Here is a 19,236-nt window from a genome sequence, read left to right on the forward strand (position 1 = left end):
ATACATGACTTCAACTGACATACCATTAATTTTCACTAATAAGTGAATCCGGCCCATTATTATATTGATTTGTATTGTGTGCTTGCCACTGTAAAGCATAAGGATTAATCTTCTTACTGAAATGTGAAGCATTTTGCATTCAAAGCTGCTTGAATATGTTGGTACTTGTTTATATGTAGGTGCAATGCCATGATGATGAACATCTTAGAGGAAGCTAGATATTTAGGACCAGATCTTCAGCTGGTGTAAATCAGGCTAGCTCTGTTGACTAGACAGAAAAGTCAATGGTAGCTATATAGATTTAGAGAAGAAGCATTTTGCAAATAAAAAGAAAAAACTCTTATTTCTGACCTTACTTCTCCACAAAAAATGTATTCAGATGGAAATAGTAAATTAATAATTATTTACATTATCCCTGAGATTAGATCATTTCATTTCAAAATTAGAGGAACGTCATAAACGGTCGTATCTTTTTACAGAAAACATTAAAATTTATAGAAATGAAACAACAGTTGTAGTAGAAGCTCCAGACCAAGGGCTGGCGAATGTGACTTTTGATGGCTCGACACTTAAGGTACTTCTGAATCTGTTATATTACTGCTTTCTTCTCTTTTACACCTTGGCACTGTAATGGGCCAACACATCGGCATCGACAGCAAAAATGTGTTATGTTTATAGGTTACTGTTGTTTCATGGATGAGAGGAAGGACCTGTGGTATTTGTGGAAATAATGATGGACAAAAGCAAAATGAACTACTCATGCCCAATCATAGGCTGGCACACAGCTGCTCAGCTTTTGTCCATTCATGGGTATTGGTAGAAGAAACCTGCGCCGAAGGTCAGTAGATTTGAACACAATTTCTACTTAGAGAAAATGTCATTTTTATTTTATTTTCCCCCTAAAAATGCAAAAAATAAAAGAGAAACATTTACCTGTTAATAAAAAGGACCATTGTTATCATTCATTTTCTGTTTATATAACTAATTGTTATTTAGAACTCTCCCAATGAATCTGAAGCGTTGACTACTTTGTGTTCATGTGAAAGACATCTGTTTCTCACATTCAGTTTACTATTAGAGGCTTGATTCTGCCACATTTACTCATATTAAGTAGTTCCTTACTCTATGACTGGCAAAATCAGACCCAGTCTTGCTCCCACTGAAGTCAGTGGAAGTTTCACCACTGATTTGCTTCGGAGCAGGAGTGTGCACTAAATCAGCTCGCTCTCTGTAGACTTAATTTAATCAAACAAACTACATATGTTATAAACAGCACACAGAGAATTTTAGTACATTGGGCCAGATCTTCAGCTGGGTAAACTGTCATAGCACCATTGACTTCAATTCCATCTTACCCCATCGGAGAATCTTGATAGAAAGCGTGGGTGAGGGGGAGGTGCACAATGGGAAATACTCTTTCTGTATAAGTGCGTCTCCTTGCATGTATTTATAATAATACTACTCTCCCTCCAACAGTGCAGTATTTTTCATTTATTTTGGTCCTGTAAAGAGTCTCAATAGAGTCAAATGGGCTTTTTTCTATTGATTTCAGTGGCAGCTGGATCATACCCATAAGCATGTCAGGAAACAAGATGGCATCCTGTGAATGTTAATTATCCTTTTAGTGCTGATAATTGCAGCATTATAAAAATCATCCAATACAACAATTGGTCTTGACATCATTAAACGCTGCCATAACATATCTACTCACAAACAACTGCCATTTTTCCTAATGCAATTCAGTAGTCCCTATTCTTACACTGTACCTATTCTTAATAGCTTTCAGTCCTAAGAGGTGCTATTTCTAAAAGAGTGGACTATTTGGGCCATACTGTGCCATCAGTTTTTAAACACAACTCCCTTTTCAAAAATCAGTTTTCCCCACTAACCATGGTCCTGCTCTTGCCACCTTTACTGCTGTGAAAATGGGTCACTAGGGAGTTGTACTTAAAACCTGAGGAGAAAATATGGACTTTTCTTATTGTAAGGAAAGATTAGAGCCTCTGTATTCCTTAGGGTTTAACTACATTTTTCTTTTTCCTCTTAGGGTGTAAACTGCAACGCCGCTATGTGAAACTGAAGGGACATCCTGTTATTGATGGAAAGGAATCTACATGTTACTCTGTTGACAGGATACTGCAGTGTATGAGAGGCTGTACTCCAACTGAGAAAACCTCGGTTAAAGTTGGCTTCTCCTGTTTCCCAAAAGGTAGGATTTTTGTTTTGTTTTGTTTTGTTTTACTTTCTTTGTCACATACCAGAGGAGCTCTGTCAGATCAGTTAGTCAAGATATAGCACAGCATCACGCAGACCCCCAACTACCCACCTGGCTTTCAGAGCTGTTATTTCCTAACCCCATTAATATTTTACATAAGCAATTACAATCATGGGTAGCTAGAAGCCAGTGTGGATTATTTGGCAGATGGTATTGTCTGAAAAAAATCTTAGCCATGGTAAAAGGGTCAGCAGTGACCAATAAAAATGTGTCATGCCTTCCAGATGTTTCACTGAGTTGTGATAAGCAACAAAAAGTCCTTTTAGTCACATTGCAATCTGCTATTTCATATAGACCAAGATGAGTAAAAAAACTGAAAGTCAGTCACGTAATGTGACATGACTACAGTGTGATTAGGCTGCCATGCTCTGCCCATGTGCAATGCATCAACAAAAAACATATTGCTAAATTAATAAATTCAGATTATTTCAGAAAACAGCTTGTTTTTGAAGGTATTTAACTCTCAGACACATCAAATTTTTAAAAAGCATGGACCTAATTCTGTTTTCACTTATATGAACTTGACACTAGTGCAACTCCGTTGTCTACAAAGTAGATACTCTGCATTCACACAAGTTTGAGAGGAGAATCAGGCCTCATGTCTACAGAGTTTCTTCTATTCTGGTGCATTACTTCCAAATCCTTAAATATACAGGAATTGATCACACAACTCACATGTACCATAGAAGTAAACACAATTTGTTGTAACAGTACAGCTCTGTTCTGCATGATAAACTTCTGGGCCAGCGCCTCAGTTGGTGTAAACTGACATAGCTCCATAGAACTCAGTTTACACCAGAAGAAGAACCTAGTGTTCTCTGACTGATTTTAAACAATGTTCCTGAAGATCATCATGCTTTGCTCATATTATTAGAATACCCAATGTGCCGAAGCAGTTCACCAAAACATATCTCTTCAGTCTGCATCCCAGCTCACACAACCAATAAGAAAACTAACACAGTGAGCTAATAGCATACGGACAGCACCATGTGATGTGACTAGATGAATCCTTTTAAGAAAAGAAAAGACCCTCAGTGCCAAGCTATCTCTAAAATCTTGTCATATCCGTGTTTCACAGATTTTCTTTTGTGTCCATGTTCCATATCTGTGAAGTGTCATCACCCTAGATCACTCACTGCTTCCGAATACTACACTATAATAAACTTGTCTCATTCTCACACAAAATGAAAAGAAGAAAATCAGCCAAATCAGTCATCGTAGTCACTGATGCTTGCACAGCAGCTGCTGGTTTCTCTGGTTCATTTATTGAACCTCAGACAAAAGAGCCCACTACCACCTCTGCTTCTTGCTCTTTTATCAAGGGTTTTTTTAATATTATTAATTATTATTATTTTCCTGAGGAGGAGGAGGAAGGTAGAGGATGCCACTGGTGTTCTTCAGTAACATGATTGCTTTTCCTCAGGCTGGGAATCAACAGCATTACAGTGGAACTCTTTAAGAGATGTCCTTTTTTTGTTGTTTTTGTTTGATGAACCAGATGAGTAGCAGGAGAAGCAGGTTCATAAAATGAACACCTATATATGAGGGCAAAATTCTTCTCTCAGATCCACACAGGGAGAACTCAGCTCTGATACTCTGCTCCTCACGAAGTGGGAGCCCACATCACTGACAGCAATGGGAGGCCCACACATGTAGGGTGAGCATAATATCAGGGAAGTTACTGCTGTGCAGAACTGAGGGGAAAATTTTCCCCTATTGCCCTAGACATCTATGGCCAAATACTGCAGTTTATACTTCAGGCAAGTTTGCCTGATGGGCCTGATCCTACAACCTCTGACTCACTTGCATCATAGTTGCTCAGGTACGCAGTTCCATTGATGCCACTGAGACTGTTCGCAGAAGAGAGGACTACTTATGGGGCTAAGGGTCGCACAATTGGGCCCTTAGTATGCAACAATTTAGAAGACCAAGGCATGAGAAAAAGCTAAGCAAAAGCAAATCAAAACCAGACACTTTAGGGTTTCTCATTTTCTAGCTTTAAAATATTAAATCTTTAATAACAAACAGCTCAAGCATCATGCTGGGATAATATGTTTTATAGTTTATTATACAAAACCTGTGTGTCAAGTTGGTCAGAGAAGTGTAATTCCACCAAATAGTGCATTAACATTTCATTCATTGAGTATGAATGACTGATACAGCCAAAACCCATACAAACAGTTCTGGGTTTTCTCTTGGTATATAATATAGCATGTTGTAAATATATTGCTCATATGTCTGACAAAACAACTAGAGATAAAATTATGAAAGGTTGGCACATTCTACTTAGGCAAACAATCTAAATGTGGGTTCTAATATTCTTCCATATGCAATGTTAAACCTCCAACCAGCTCAGAATATTTATTGGGAGGATGAATATTATTCCATTTCGATTATTTCAGCAGTAGGGGTTTATGATATATTAAAGCTGCTGTTGATAAAGCAACCTGGTAAGGTTAATACTGAAACTGACATTGCTCTGCCAGTTTTGAGAATATATGGAAAACTTTAATTAGAAGTTTATGAACCTCTGAAAATTCTCCAAAGGGCTTATCTTTCAGAATGAACTTAAACAGAGAGATGAAATATCCACCCACCCACTCCAGCCTCACAGGCAGTGATAATATGAAAAGAGATGGCTAATGTGCTTTTCTACAGAGTGCTCTTATTTAAAGGGCGGTCACATCCAGCACTTTTACAAGCTCCTGCTTTCTATATTTGTGCATCATGAAATGCAATTCATTTTGTTTTAGGGAAGTATTATAATAATTACTCCACGAATGAAAATCCTGCTCCAAGTCAATAGGTCAGTCAGATGTTAATGGTGAAGGCAGGATTGGACCCATATTCTTTGTCTGGTGAAAGAGTTGGCAGCCATCAAAATAATATTGCCTTGAAATGTTTTCAAGTGTTAATTTGCTTGATGTTAGTTAATGTGGCTTTGCTCTTCTGACAGATTCTGCTGTGAGCCTGTCTGACTGGCATAGGAGCAGTGACAGGAAATATGCAGCCGAGGACATTGTGGCATCTGTGGATGCTGACACTGACTGTTCCTGCACTGACGATTGTAGTTCATCTTAATGCTTTAGCAATATGCCATAGATGTACTCTCCCAAATGATTGAATAGTTGGACAGCTGCAAAGGGAATGCAATAGCTGCAGTAAAATATTAAAAAATATATGCTTTAAAAATAGGTAAGCTTAATGCATTACGTACAAAGTCAAATGCATTATGTACAATACATGCTGCTTAATAAATATGTTGCTCATTAAATAAGTATCCAGATCTCTTCCTCCCACCCCCTGCTTCTTATCAACAAAGCAATCAAGCCAAGTATAATATTCTGGTTCCTTTTATCTGGAATATAATTACACTGGTCCTCTCTTAAAAGTATTTTCACTGGGTGATGAGAGGCAAACATGATTATGGCTATCTCTAACATTCTATTGTATAAAGGATTTCATAATTGAGCATACTAAAGATACAGTACACAATTGTTTTCATTTATGTTTTCTAGTATAAAGGAAAATCCAGTGCTTCGGAACTGTTCTGGAAAAAAAAAAATTCACTCCCAACAAAAGCATTAGCCTTAGTATACAGTATGAAAGAATGATTTGAACTGCTAGGCTCCCACAGTAGCTTTCCAGAGAGCCAGTGTGTGTGACACAGTGCCCATTTTGATTTGAATTTAAAAGAATGGGATGTTAGTTCAAAGGCTACCAGAATAAAAAGGAACTTTTTTGGTTGATCGTTTTCTATTGTACATCCATGAAATTCATGCCTAGAAAAACTTTAGAAAACAATTAGTAAAACACTGAGTAAAATTACCAAAAGAATGACAGAAAAATATGATACAAATAACAATACCCATACATTACATATCTAAAATAAAGTCCAACAGTAAGGGCCAGATTCTGTCTGGCGTGTGGTAGTAGTAACCAAAAAATTTGTTCAGACAACTATTTAATATTGATCCTCAGTTTTCCCATCAACTCCATTCAGTCTAGGAACAATAACATCAGTTCTCCTGCTACATTTTTATTTGTAATACAGTGTTCACAGGATGCTCCTTATTCTTCCTTGAAGAACCTCTTCTTCAGGCCAAATCCATGTTACTTGCTAGTTCCTCAGTAGAGTTGCACTGCAAAAGGGTAGATGAAGCATCTTACACGCCTCCTCTCATTAAAATGACAAAGTACAAGCTGAGCTACTGTCAGCTCCTCTATTGGGCCTGGGCAGTGATGAGCTGCCAAAATCTTTACAGCCGGTTCCCTATAAAAAGTTCTGATTTAAGGGATGTGCCCCAGTATGTATTTTTTGTACCAACGGGGTTACCATATGTCCGTATTTTCCTGGGAGGAATTTTTAAAATTTAAAAATTTCTCCCGGATGGCGATTTAAGAACCAAAAAGCCTGACCTGTCCAGGAAAATACAGGTGTATGTTAACCCTGCCTAAAGTTCTTTTTTAAAAAGATGGGCCTGAAATAGAAATGAGCTCCGTTTCACATGTGTGGGTCCCTGCCACCCCCTGGGGGGTGTGCTAGGGTGACCAGATGTCCCAATTTTATAGGGACAGTCCAGATTTTGGGGTCTTTTTCTTATATAGGCTCCTATTACCTGTCCTGATTTTTCACACTTGCTGTCTGGTCACCCTAGGGTGTGCACATGTGTGGGTCCCAGCTGCTCCCTGCCCCCCTCATTGAAGACGGTGTGCAGGGTTACTGCCCTGGGAACTGCAGGGCACCAGTGGATGTGGGGCCAGCTGCAGACAGGGGCGTGGGGCAGGGCTAGCTGGAGGCAGGGGGTGCAGGGCTGGCTGCGGGCAGGGCAGGGCAGGGGTTGGCTGGAGCTGGCTGGAGACAGGAGGGTGCGGGGTTGGCTGGAGACAGGGCAGGGGCTGACTGGAGGTAGGGGCTGACTGCAGGCAGGGCAGGGGGTGCAGGGCTGGCTGGAGCCGGGCTTGCTGCGGGCAGGGCAGGGGGTGTGGCAGGGGCTGGCTGCGGGCAGGGGGTGCGGGGGTGGCTGGAGACGGGCTGGCTGCGGGCAGGACAGGGGTTGGCTGGAGACGGGGCTGGCTGCAGGCAGGGGGTGCAGGGGTGGTTGAGGCAGGGCAGGGGGTGCGGCAGGGGCTGGCTGGAGACGGGCTGGCTGCCGGCAGGGCAGGGGGTGAGGCAGGGGCTGGCTGCGGGCAGGGGGTGCGGGGGTGGCTGGAGATGGGGGCTGGCTGCAGGCAGGAGGTGAGGGGGTGGCTGGAGGCAGGGCAGGGGGTGGTTGGAGGTAGGGGCTGACTGCAGGCAGGGCAGGGGGTGCAGGGCTGGCTGGAGCCGGGCTTGCTGCGGGCAGGGCAGGGGGTGTGGCAGGGGCTGGCTGCGGGCAGGGCAGGGGGTGTGGGGGTGGCTGGAGACGGGCTGGCTGCGGGCAGGACAGGGGTTGGCTGGAGACGGGGCTGGCTGCAGGCAGGGGGTGCAGGTGTGGTTGAGGCAGGGCAGGGGGTGCGGCAGGGGCTGGCTGGAGACGGGCTGGCTGCCGGCAGGGCAGGGGGTGAGGCAGGGGCTGGCTGCGGGCAGGGGGTGCGGGGGTGGCTGGAGATGGGGGCTGGCTGCAGGCAGGAGGTGAGGGGGTGGCTGGAGACGGGGGCTGGCTGCGGGCAGGGTGGTGGGTACTCATGGGGAGAGCAGCAGGACGCAGCCCAGGTCCAGCAGAGCAGCCGGGGACCCACCAGGCAGCATTGGGAGCCCCAAGGCCAGGGGTCGGGGGGAGCAGCAGCAGCACCAGGGCTCGTGCCCAGGACGTGGCGGCAGCCCACATGGCTCCCGCAGTGCAGCACCCCTGGCGGCCGGAGGAGAAATTACATCACTTCCCAGCTGGAGCCCATCAAAGCCTCAGCGCCCCCTGCAGGGAAGCAGGTTAACAACCGGTTCTAAAACTGCTTCAAAATTTAACAAATGGTTCACGCGAACAGGTGTGAACCGGCTCCAGCTCACCACTGGGCCTGGGCCACTTCCCACTGCCATTTGTGGCAGCTTTGACAAATCTTCTTGCCTCTTAAGCCACCTGTTTATGAAAGGGAAACCTTCCTCCAGTAAACCAGTTCAAATAAAAGAATGATAGTGAAGAGAAATGTTAACAGGAGCTTTACTGCTCAAAAGGTACTACTATGGAAAATTGATCAAGCCAAATACTCTTTACCATTATGAATTAATTCTATTTTTAATAGACCATGCCCTCTACCTATAGATACCTCAGTAATCAGCACTGCAGTATCCAAAAATATAAGCCCCTGTTATGTCAGCTAAAAGAGAATTCCTTCCCTTGGAAGTAAGACACAGGCTGTTTATAGTCAGTGGAATCAACCTCAAGAGCGGAAACACAATCACATATACAAGCCAGTGTATTATATAATGGGAACACAATAATGCCATAAATTACGGCAAATGCAGAGAGTGTTATGTTCCTGTCTCAGGGGTGGCAGCCTCAGATCTACAAGAGCAACAAGGAGAAGACAGTAAAAATGCATTTCCCTGTGTATAGCACCCTCTTAAATAAAATTAACCAAATTAGGCACACTACGCTGTACTGCCTGAAACGATAAATGCTTATCCCCAGTGATGGCCTCATACAGAAAACTGGGAAGGGCAGAGCCTTGAGTATTCAATGCTCATCCCTAGTAACAACGGCAGGCCAGTCACCTGACTTAAGGTCAGTCTGCTAGTGATGAGTAGCAGGGAGCTTGACGCGGAGAAACAGGGATGAAGACCATGCTGCTACTTTAAACTTTTTTTTAACCTTCTTCAGCACTCAGGTGCACTAAAATGAGTCCCACCACCTTCAGTGGGAGTTGGCCCCAAGCATCAGAAGGCATAAGTTAGCTCAGCAACTTGTGACAGGCTTTTGAAATCGCAACATGTGTAATTGTTTCACGTTCTTGTGGCTCAGTGCTGCAGCCGCCATGCGGTAGCTGTTTTATGTCCAGGCCACTGAAATCAGCGGACAGTATTATACGTGTAGGTCCACTCAGGGGCAGTACGGGCACAGTCTAAACGGCTGTAAGCTAGAATGCTCCACAGCACTCAGGCGCTGACGAAAGGAAAGGTGACATCCGGGAGGTGTATGTGCTGGGAGCACAAGATGATGATGGAGCAGATGTTCATTTCTGCTACAGAAGTGCACAGAGTGGCAGCCATTCGCACTTTCTCCAGTAAGGCTTTGCTCAAACTGCCGCTTCGACCAGATGAGGAAGCCATAGCTAGTGAAACGAGCGCATGCCTGCTTCCTTCTGTTCCATTCAGGACAGAGGTTAGCCACAGCTCACATTATTTCCATTTTTAAGGCACAGCTTTTATTTTTGTCTGTTGTTCTGGAGGTGATGGTGCTCGTTCATTACTGCCCCCACACTGAGGCAGCTGAGTATCTTTAAAAGACAGAAGGAAGTCACTGATGCTGCAGCTGTGAAATGCAAATATAATGAAAGCTCATAAAGCCACAGGTTGGAATTGGGGTGGGACCAGGGAGGGTGGAATCTTGTAGAACAAACTCATTTTACCAAAGGAATTAAGAGCAATGTTAGATTGGTAAGTGTCAAAAGGCCAATGCACCAAGCCCTAATATACCGCAATGATATTTCAGACCTATTTCAGAGGCTGGCTGAAGTTTGGATTTAAAGCTCATTTGGAATTCAGTACTGCCCTATGCTATAAAGCAACTCTCACATTGCAATTATCTACTGAGTATTAAAATGTATATTTCACAGTCAAGGCTTTTATGTACTGTACCTTTCTTCACTGTTGCATCTCAACTGCTATGAATTGCTTAAGTTTTGTTCTGTATTGTAGCAAGCTAGGCAAATGGCCTTTCAGTTAAGCCCCTTAGGATGTTTTGGAGCGCACCCAGACCAGTAAGGGATAAGGTTGCCAACCCTCCAGGATTGTCCTGCAATCTCCAGGAATTAAGGATTAATCTTTAATTAAAGATAATGTCATGTGGGGAATCCTCCAGGAATATGTCCAACCAAAATTGGCAACCCTACTAAGGAGGGTCTGTCACCACTTGCTCTGCAGCCTGGGGGTGCCTGTGCAACTGTGGCTCAGATCCCTAAGACCAATAACCTGTTCACAAGTGCAAAGTCACTCTGGCATCCAGCAGCCTAGTTACTCCTTGCAGGGTGACTCAACAGCCCTGCCAAAGTCTCCCCAAATTCCCAAGTCTCCTCAAATTTCTTGAGTTCCTAAGTACCAGAAACTCTAACTTTTCCCCTCTGATTCAGCACTCCCAAAGGTGTGAATCCAGCTCTCCTTCCCCTACGTTATCAGTTCTCTTTGGTGCACACATGCCACACAGTTTGCACCACAGCGACATGCTTAGGGTAAAGTAAACAAAAGGTTTATTTAATAACAAAACCACGGATTCAAAGATGAAATGGTAAGAAAGAGCAAACATATATGAGTTATCCAGTAAATAAACACAGACATAACCTCAGGCTTTAACTTCCACATTAAATAAAATCCCTTTTCTAATACAAGTTGCCTTTGAACTGTTTCCCAGCATACCACCTGTGTGTCAGTGTTTCATGGACAGCTTCTGGCCTATATACAGCCTGTCCCTCAGTTTTACGTAAACCCCTTCCATTTTAAAAAAGTTTGCGGTGGGGGGGGGGATGTTCTTCAGTCACTATAGGTATTCAAAGAGGAGAAAACGCTCGCCTGGCTTCGTTTTTGAAGATATTTCAGTTTCAAGCAGGTCCCATAGCTTCGGTGGTTCCTCATTGTTTTTTCCCGGGCTGGAAAATGGCTTGATGCTTGAAGGCAGTCTTGTCTGGTTCAGAGGTAGCCCCCACCCCCACCTGATTGCGTCACCATGCTGTTGTGAGATGCTGCTGAGGTCAGTTGCAATTTGCCATACACACATACAGTCATAACCTTCAGCCATAAACGTATCTCAAAATGACTGTTTAGTTCAGTGCATTACAAGCTTTCATAAAAGATCTTACTTGGTATTCTCTTACATTAAAATAACAGTATATGCAATCAATTGGTTGAACTTCTTATTGTGGCAGGAGTTAACCCTTATCTTCTCTCCTTGGGGTGTCTGTGTAACCCACACACCTACGGGGTGTGGTGTTCTGTCCCATGTAGTGGCATCAAGACCACTTAGAGAGAGAGATTAATGAGTCTGCTCTACAGCCTTAGCTAACAGCCATATGGTTTTTAACTCAGGCAGTAGAGGCTCTGTCAAGGTTCCTTCCTCACTCTGAACTCTAGGGTACAGATGTGGGGACCTGCATGAAAAAACCCCTAAGCTTATTTTTACCAGCTTAAGTTAAAACTTCCCCAAGGTACAAACTATTTTACCTTTTGTCCCTGGACCTTATTGCTGCCACCACCAAGCGTCTAACAAAAATAACAGGGAAAGAGCCCACTCGGAAAAGTCTTTCCCGCCAAAATCCCCCCAAGCCCTACACCCCCTTTCCTGGGGAAGGATTGATAAAAATCCTTACCAATTTGCATAGATGAACACAGACCCAAACCCGTGGATCTTAAGAACAATGAAAAAGCAATCAGGTTCTTAAAAGAAGAATTTTAATTAAAGAAAAAGTAAAAGAATCATCTCTGTAAAATCAGGATGGCAAATACCTTACAGGATAATCAGATTCAAAACATAGAGAATCCCTCTAGGCAAAACCTTAAGTTACAAAAAGACACAAAAACAGGAATATACATTCCATCCAGCACAGCTTATTTTATCAGTCATTTAAACAAAACAGAATCTAACGCATATCTAAGTAGATTGCTTACTGACTTTTTACAGGAGTTCTGATCTGCATTCCTTCTCTGGTCCCAGCAAAAGCAACACACAGACAGAGAGAACCCTTTGTTCCCCCACACACCCCAGCTTTGAAAGTATCTTGTCTCCTCATCGGTCATTTTGGTCAGGTGCCAGCGAGGTTATCTTAGCTTCTTAACCCTTTACAGGGCTGCCAGGTTTTTCCTCTGGCCAGGAGGGATTTAAAGGTGTTTACCCTCCCCTTTATATTTATGAGAGGCTCATACACTGAGGTCCCAGGTTCAATCCCGCCCACCGATGACGGGGGCCTGTCAGCATTACATCTGCACCCTGATTATCACAATCTCCCCCATGAGTTGATACTGGTGTTTTGGCCATTGGCCATGACATGAGAGTCACTTCTGCCCAGGAGCTCCAGCAGCTCCCTAGAAGTGGTGGTCCATCAACACCCAAAACTATGGCCCGGCCCCACCACTCTGTCCCTTCCATTGAAGCCCCGCCTCCACTGCACCTCCCCTCCCTGAGGCCTTGTCCCACCACTACTCCCAATGCTCTGCCCCCATTCTACCTCTCCCCGAGGCCCTGCCCTCCTGCTGCCTCTTTCCCCCAAAGCCCCACCCCAGTGATGGATTATCCACTGGGCCCACAATGTCCATGACCATGGGCCCCGGACAATTGGTGGGACCTGGAAAAATGGGCACATCCCCCCCATATAAAGCCACCGCAGGGTGGAAGGGGAATCCCCATTGGCAGCTCCCACCCTTGGCCCCTAGAAGTGCCAGGCTGCCAGGGCAGCCCCTGGCCCCTTCCGCCTGACCTCAGCATGGGGCAGCAGGGGAAGCCCCTGCAGCAGCACCTGCCCCCAGTCACCAGAAGTGCCGGGCAGGTGGGGAAACCCCAGTGCGGGGGCGGCAGGGGAAGCCCAGGCGGCAGGGGAAATGCCAGCACCCCCACCCGCTCCCCTGCAGAAGCTGCGGGATGGGGGAAAACCCAGCCCCCAACCCTGACCCTCTCCCCAGAAAACTCAGTAGGGTGGCAGGGGAAGACCCCGTGCCTGACCCACTCTCCCGCAGAAGTGCCGGGGACAGACAGGTGAGTGGCGCAGGCGAAGTCCCGACACTCCAACCCTGGTTCCCCGCAGAAGTGCAAGGGGTCGCCTCTCGATGCCCTGCTGCAGTCCTGGGACTGGAGGAGTCTCATGTCGTGCTGCAGCCATGGGGCCATGGAACTGGAACAGAGCTTCTCCAGTTTGGGGGCCACAGTGGTGGGAGGGGGAGAAAGGTGAAAATGGGATGGGGGCCGCAGTGCGGGGGAAAATGGGGGGGCCGTAGATGGAAAAGGGGCAGGCCTGGGGAAGGGGCAGAAAAGGTGGTGCCATGGGTGGTCCGCAGGCAGAAGGCACAGAGCATTAGGGACAGAACGGGGGGACTGCAAGTGGAAGAGGTAGGGAGGGGCAACTTAATCCACTCTCCCATCCCCTTCTTTTCCCCTGTCCTATCCCCCCTTCTCCACTGTCTCTTCCCCAACCCCCTACCCCTTTCCCTGTCCCCTGTGGGAACTCACTGTTGTAGAGGAAACAGGTAGGAACTAGGACCCAAGAGATAGCGTCCAACTGCTGAGGTAGCAACATGGAGCAGCTGCTCCATCCTGCTCCCTGCCTCACTGGGCTGCCTGGCTGCAGGGCTTGACCTATGGTAAATAAGCACCCTGACTTTCACAATAAGACAAAAATCAAGCTAATTCCATTTCAAAACAAAGCCAAAACAGGCCAATCACGAAGAACTCCAACACTCTATGTGAACCCCCTCCACCCCCCAGAGTGCAGTCTGGGACTATGGTGGGCCCACTGGGCACCCCTGACTCTCTTCTCCCATTTGCCCATGCTTGCCCCTTGCCCCTGCTTACCCCCGCCCCCTTTCTCCTGCTTGCCAGGAGTCAATCAAAAAAAAGAAGCAGCAAGCTACAACAATCAACAAGGTACAAGCCAAAGAAGCAACAGGCTACAAGCCAAAAACTAGTCAACAAGCAACTCGCAAGCCAATTAGCCAAAAAGAAGCCCAATTTCTGTTTTTTTCCCTTGGGTTTGGCATGTCTGTCGCCCGCCCCCAACAGATTGAGCATAATGAGCCCTGCAGGGCAGTTCAGCACTCACAGAAAGCTGGGGGAGGGGTGTGGCACATGACCTCACATGCCTTCCTCAGGCCTCACCTCTGTTTGAAGGGGCAAGGCCTTCCCTGAACCTCCCCAAACTATGCCCATGTCTTCAAGTGCACCTACACAAGTGTTTAGAACTCTGAAATTCAGAGTCGCTCACACACCGAGGTGGAGGAAATGGTGCCAGTGTAAATGCAAGTTAGATAAGTGTCATTTACTACTGTAAACTGCATTTATTAACGGATTTATTGAACTGCCACTTGCAGATTTAAATTGGTTTTAATTAATCTCAGTCTGTAATAGCTTGGTTTTTAAATTGTTAAGTAAAGGTGCGTTAACTGTAAACTAAGTGTATATTAGGTGCATATTGTTTATAATTGGTACTTTTAATTGAGATGCATTGTATAGATTAGCTCAGGTTTATTCTTATATGCCCTGTAGGCATGCCATTGCATGTGTACAGGGTCCAACCAGGTGCAGGCACCACCAAGATTAATTTCCTTTACTAGTACAGTAAAGGGACAGCAGCAGAGGGGTGGATAGAGGATTCCCACCTATCCAACATCACCACTGGGATACTCAGGATCTCTTTTACTGTCAACATCAGGCACCCAGGCGAGTGTTGCCTGCTGCTGAATAATCCAGGGAGGAAAGGGGAGGTTACACGAGATAGCATGAATTTCTCAGTGCTTTTATCACCCACATCGCTTTATTGCTGTGCCAAGCTTCCAGGTTGCCAGCGGAATCCTGTCCCACAGCATTTCCCAGCTGTAGCAGTGTCTCACTGCTCCTAGTGGGGGCCATGGCTCAGCATTCATGTCCCATTCCCCATCAATATCCGGCCTGGGCCGAGGAAGCTAATGATCCAACAAGTGGATCAAATTAGGTGATGGTTCCTATAGCCCGTTGTGCATATGCTAGGAAGAGGTTGCTCCTAGCAGATTCTGGGCCACAGCACCTTTTTGCTGTGGCTACAGCCACACTCACCCCTGACTCTGTTTCCCGGGCAAGGGTAGACAGCAATTTTGCCCCCTCAGCCACTGACTCTGGGCCTCCTAGGCTTCTACCTGAGCCCTCAGAGTTAAACCCCGTTACTTCACTACAGAAAATAACACAAGAAAAAAGGTCCCACATGCCAATGCCCAGAAAAACCTTTAGTGGCCATAATGCTGAAGACTGCAGGCAGAGTGATGGCATCCATCATACCCCCACTGCTTGTTTGCTAGCCCCTGATCAGGCACACCCTTATGTCCTTCCTCCTGGGTCCCAGGGGCATTACTTGACTGTTCGAGCTGCTTGTTTGTTCTGGGCAGCAAGCTTCTATTGCTCCAGCTCTGCTCCACTTTCCTGATACCTGGCCTCCAGTGTCGTCCACCTCTCCTTCAAAAGCAGTCTTTCTACTCCTGCCTCCACAGGTCTGGACCTCTCACCATCACTGCTACTTCTGCTGGATCATCTGGGGAACCATCTGCTTGGTCTCTTTTATGCCCTGTAGGAGAAAAAGGGACTCCTCTGGACCCCAGTTTGGGGCAGAAACCCCATTGCTCTTCATGGCATGTAAGTGCAGCAAGGCCACCAGCTCTGATTTCTTCTGATTGGCTGACAGCCCTCGCTGTTCACACAGTTCTTCTGTTTCTTGGTGAGTTTCTTTGTTCATCTGACTTTTCTGCTGCTTTATTCATCATATACTGACTTTTGTTCTATTCCCTTTATCCACAATAAACAACAGAAAATATAAAAGCTGTAATCTTGTACTTTGCTCCCTCACTTTTGAATCTGTTATAGTGTGTTTTGCAAGTGTTTGGAGCCTGAATCTCGGTTTGCTGATTTTTTTGGGTGCAGCAGCTGTAACGAGTATACCATTGACATTTTGGGGCCCTGCCAGACCACTGAGTGGTTCTCACCCCTCTATTCTTTATTTTCGTTTGCACTTGTGTAATGAAATGAGGGCTGGAAGAATGCCGTAGGCCTGAGAGTCTGTGAAGTCCTAAAATCTAATCCTGGCACTAACACTGACTTGCAATGTGGCCTTGGGCAAATCTAGTGGTCTTTCAGCCTCATTTTCTCCAGCTCCAGATAACAATATCTACCTACTGCACAGAGTTAATAATACATAGATATTAATATTTATTCTTGTATACGTTACACAATTTAGTCCATGAAGATAGAAATTAAGGTATTTTTCCAATAGGTCTCATTACCAAATGCGGTATATTTTAGTGATAAGAAAAGGGCTTGTAGTTTCAGGATTCAGCACATTTTAAAATGAGGCATTTGGAGAAATCAAAACAGCATGTCTGATTTTCTTGTGTTGAGTTTTGATTAAAACTGACCTCTTTGTAATGAGTCGAAATGATTTAGATCATCTTAAAATAAAGTCAAAGAGAGAAAAGATTGATCTAAACAGATTCTTTTCATTCCTGAACAAAGGTGATAAACAGTTTGGACCAATCAGATGCTTCTATTAGGGTCCTGTTGATTCATTAGTTTGAAAGGACACCGGGTGTCATTTGGAGAAAGTATTTGCAGATATTATACTGCAGCCAGCGACAAGGAATCCAGGATAGCAGGAGAGGAAGAAAAACTTAAGATCAGGTTGCTGCTGGAAATTAAATGCCTACGCTTCATTATAAGAACTTCAAAAAATAATGAGTGAAATCGCAGCCCCTTTGTAGTCAATGACAAAACTCCCATTTATCTTAATGGAGCCAGGATTTCGCTCCATGTTTGAACAAGTGGTTAGTGAGTAAACTAAAAAACAAATGTGCTTCATGTAACTAAAGTACAACTGATGAATGAGAGACCAGGGGAATCCACAAAGTGGAGGGCTTGGTGCTAAAACAGGAAACAGGGCACAATGTTGAAGAAGGGAACGCCTTTTCACATTGAATTTTTAAGTCTCTCATGCCATCTACTGACTCTTTTGATTATTAACAATGGTTTAAAGCCTCCTCCTCCTGGTTTATTTATACATTTGTAAACATTCCAGAAAGTTTTAAGTGAATTACTGCCCTCTTTGTTTCAACCCCAAAAATACTCTTTCTTTGTATAAGTGCATTATAGTACTGCGCCTTTGTAAACTCCATTTTCCATTGTCTCTGGAGGTTAAAGATATTGCCTAAGCCACTCTCACTCCTGTTATTGCTGCATAAGTGCTGATTACATTACTAGCAGGGCTGGGAGAACAGTTTACTGAGAAAATCCAAAGCTGTTCAAAACCAGCAAATATAGCTTTCCTGGACTCAACATAGGAAAGTTATTTTTGGGTACCTACAAACATCTGAATTCACCAAAAATAACTTTTGTCTGCTTCTTCCAACAGTTCACTTAACTGTAATTTACAGTGGATATTTATTTGTCCCAGTATCCTTCATTACTTTTAGATGGAGTCTAAGAAGCAGAAATTGTATTCACAGATAGACAGGATTACAACAGATACCATTATTACCTTAAACCTATTTTTTACCTATTTTAATTTCATTAGTTTACCAATGCATTCTCCTGCTTGACTCACCGAGACACAATGAATGTCAATTTTTAATGCTGTTTCAACCAGACAGCAACTACACACTGACGGCCCCTCCTATACAGAGTATGCAAAAAGCCATTCAGACCTTACAGCAGTTCCTAATAGAAGCCATTCATTAAACTTTAATAGTTAAATTCAATCTCGTGTTAAAATGTTTGTCTGCCAAAGCCTTTGGAATTTTATAGCCTTATCTGTCTCTCCTGACTGTGCTATTCACTTGTAATCATTTTTCCTTTGGTTTATGATTGTAAACAGTTCCTTGCTTACGCTGGGGACCAGATCCTTTGATGCAGTGGAATTACATCAATTCACATCAGCTGAGTAGCTGATCCCATATTTTTTAAAAATACACACCCTCTTTCTCCTTCCCTTTCCTCTCTACCTAGAATTATATTAAAATTGTTTTCATTATGGTTTAATGTCCACATTGTTTTTGCAGAATTCATTGTTCACCCTGCCATAATGGGGCCAAAACTCCTTGGATCCTTCCCCAGCATGGAGTGGATTGGGAGGAGGGATGCTCAGGTGGTGATGAGTGGGCGGAAGGAGGGAGCATACCATCTCCATGCATTGTCTCCTCTGAGATTCCACACCAAAACTTATGCTGCTTCAAGTCCATGGCAGAATGGCTCCACTGGGGCGGCGTTGTTATGGAGCCAATTTGGGGTTAAGACACGCAGAGACACTCTGACAGCACAGAACCTCTACAGATTGTTCTGGGATACACTGACTCTTTCTAATGTAATCAAGGAAAAACAAACCCAGAGACAGAAAGTCTGTCTATAGGCCAGTTGCAATGGGAAACTAGCTCCTTCCCCAATTGGCCTTATGATTTTATTATTCCTTGTTCTTCCTCCATGTTGTGTCTTTCCTTTAATTAAATTGTAAGCTCTTTGGGGCAAAAACAAGTCTGTGTTTGAACAATGGGGTCCTGATTGGAGCCTGTGGGTGTTTCTGTAACAGGTCTGGGGAAGGCGGTATGCTAAATCAGATATAGTATTTTTTCCCTCTGCCTGTATTGTAGCTTCTCTCTCTGCTTCAGTAGAGACCAGAGTGTAGTCTTTTCAGCACTTTCATATATGTGTATTCCCACAAATATCATACAGAGTTAAATCTCTGATAGAAGGTCAGTGACACAAAATCTCAGAAGGAAAACATTTACTAAATAAATCTATATATGACTACATCATAGTTACTTACAGTCCTTGAAACAAGTGTGAATATTGGCAATAAGAAATCTTTTAAAGACAACACTTTCAGTAGCGTTTCCCCCAAGTTTTAGTACTTGTGGCTATCAACTTAAAATGTAAAATAGTTATGTGCATACACTCCCCTCGGACTCTTCCTCTGAGAGGATTTACCCTTCTCAGTGGCATAGTGTCCAAACCCGCTGTAGGTCACATCAGCTCCTCAAAGAGTGATAGTCCCACAGTCTCCTTCAGACTCCCCTCAGGTATTTGCAATGACAGTCTGCAATTTGCACAGCCTGGAGCATT

At 44.5% G+C, this 19,236-nt stretch overlaps 1 protein-coding gene across 1 annotated transcript in view; it reads left to right on the forward strand.

Moving 5' to 3' along the window:
- The window catches only part of LOC140916576 (vitellogenin-1), a 44,482-nt gene extending 39,126 nt beyond the window's left edge, over positions 1–5,356 (forward strand). Inside the window, exons 32-35 of the mRNA XM_073358233.2 lie at positions 480–574; positions 679–838; positions 2,048–2,209; positions 5,232–5,356. Of these exons, the coding sequence (XP_073214334.2) occupies positions 480–574; positions 679–838; positions 2,048–2,209; positions 5,232–5,356 (542 nt within the window). The remainder of the gene's footprint in view (positions 1–479; positions 575–678; positions 839–2,047; positions 2,210–5,231) is intronic.
- Positions 5,357–19,236: the final 13,880 nt, after the last annotated feature.

This window comes from Lepidochelys kempii, chromosome 8 (assembly GCF_965140285.1).
Source record: "Lepidochelys kempii isolate rLepKem1 chromosome 8, rLepKem1.hap1, whole genome shotgun sequence".
In the NCBI taxonomy this organism is placed as follows: domain Eukaryota; kingdom Metazoa; phylum Chordata; order Testudines; family Cheloniidae; genus Lepidochelys; species Lepidochelys kempii.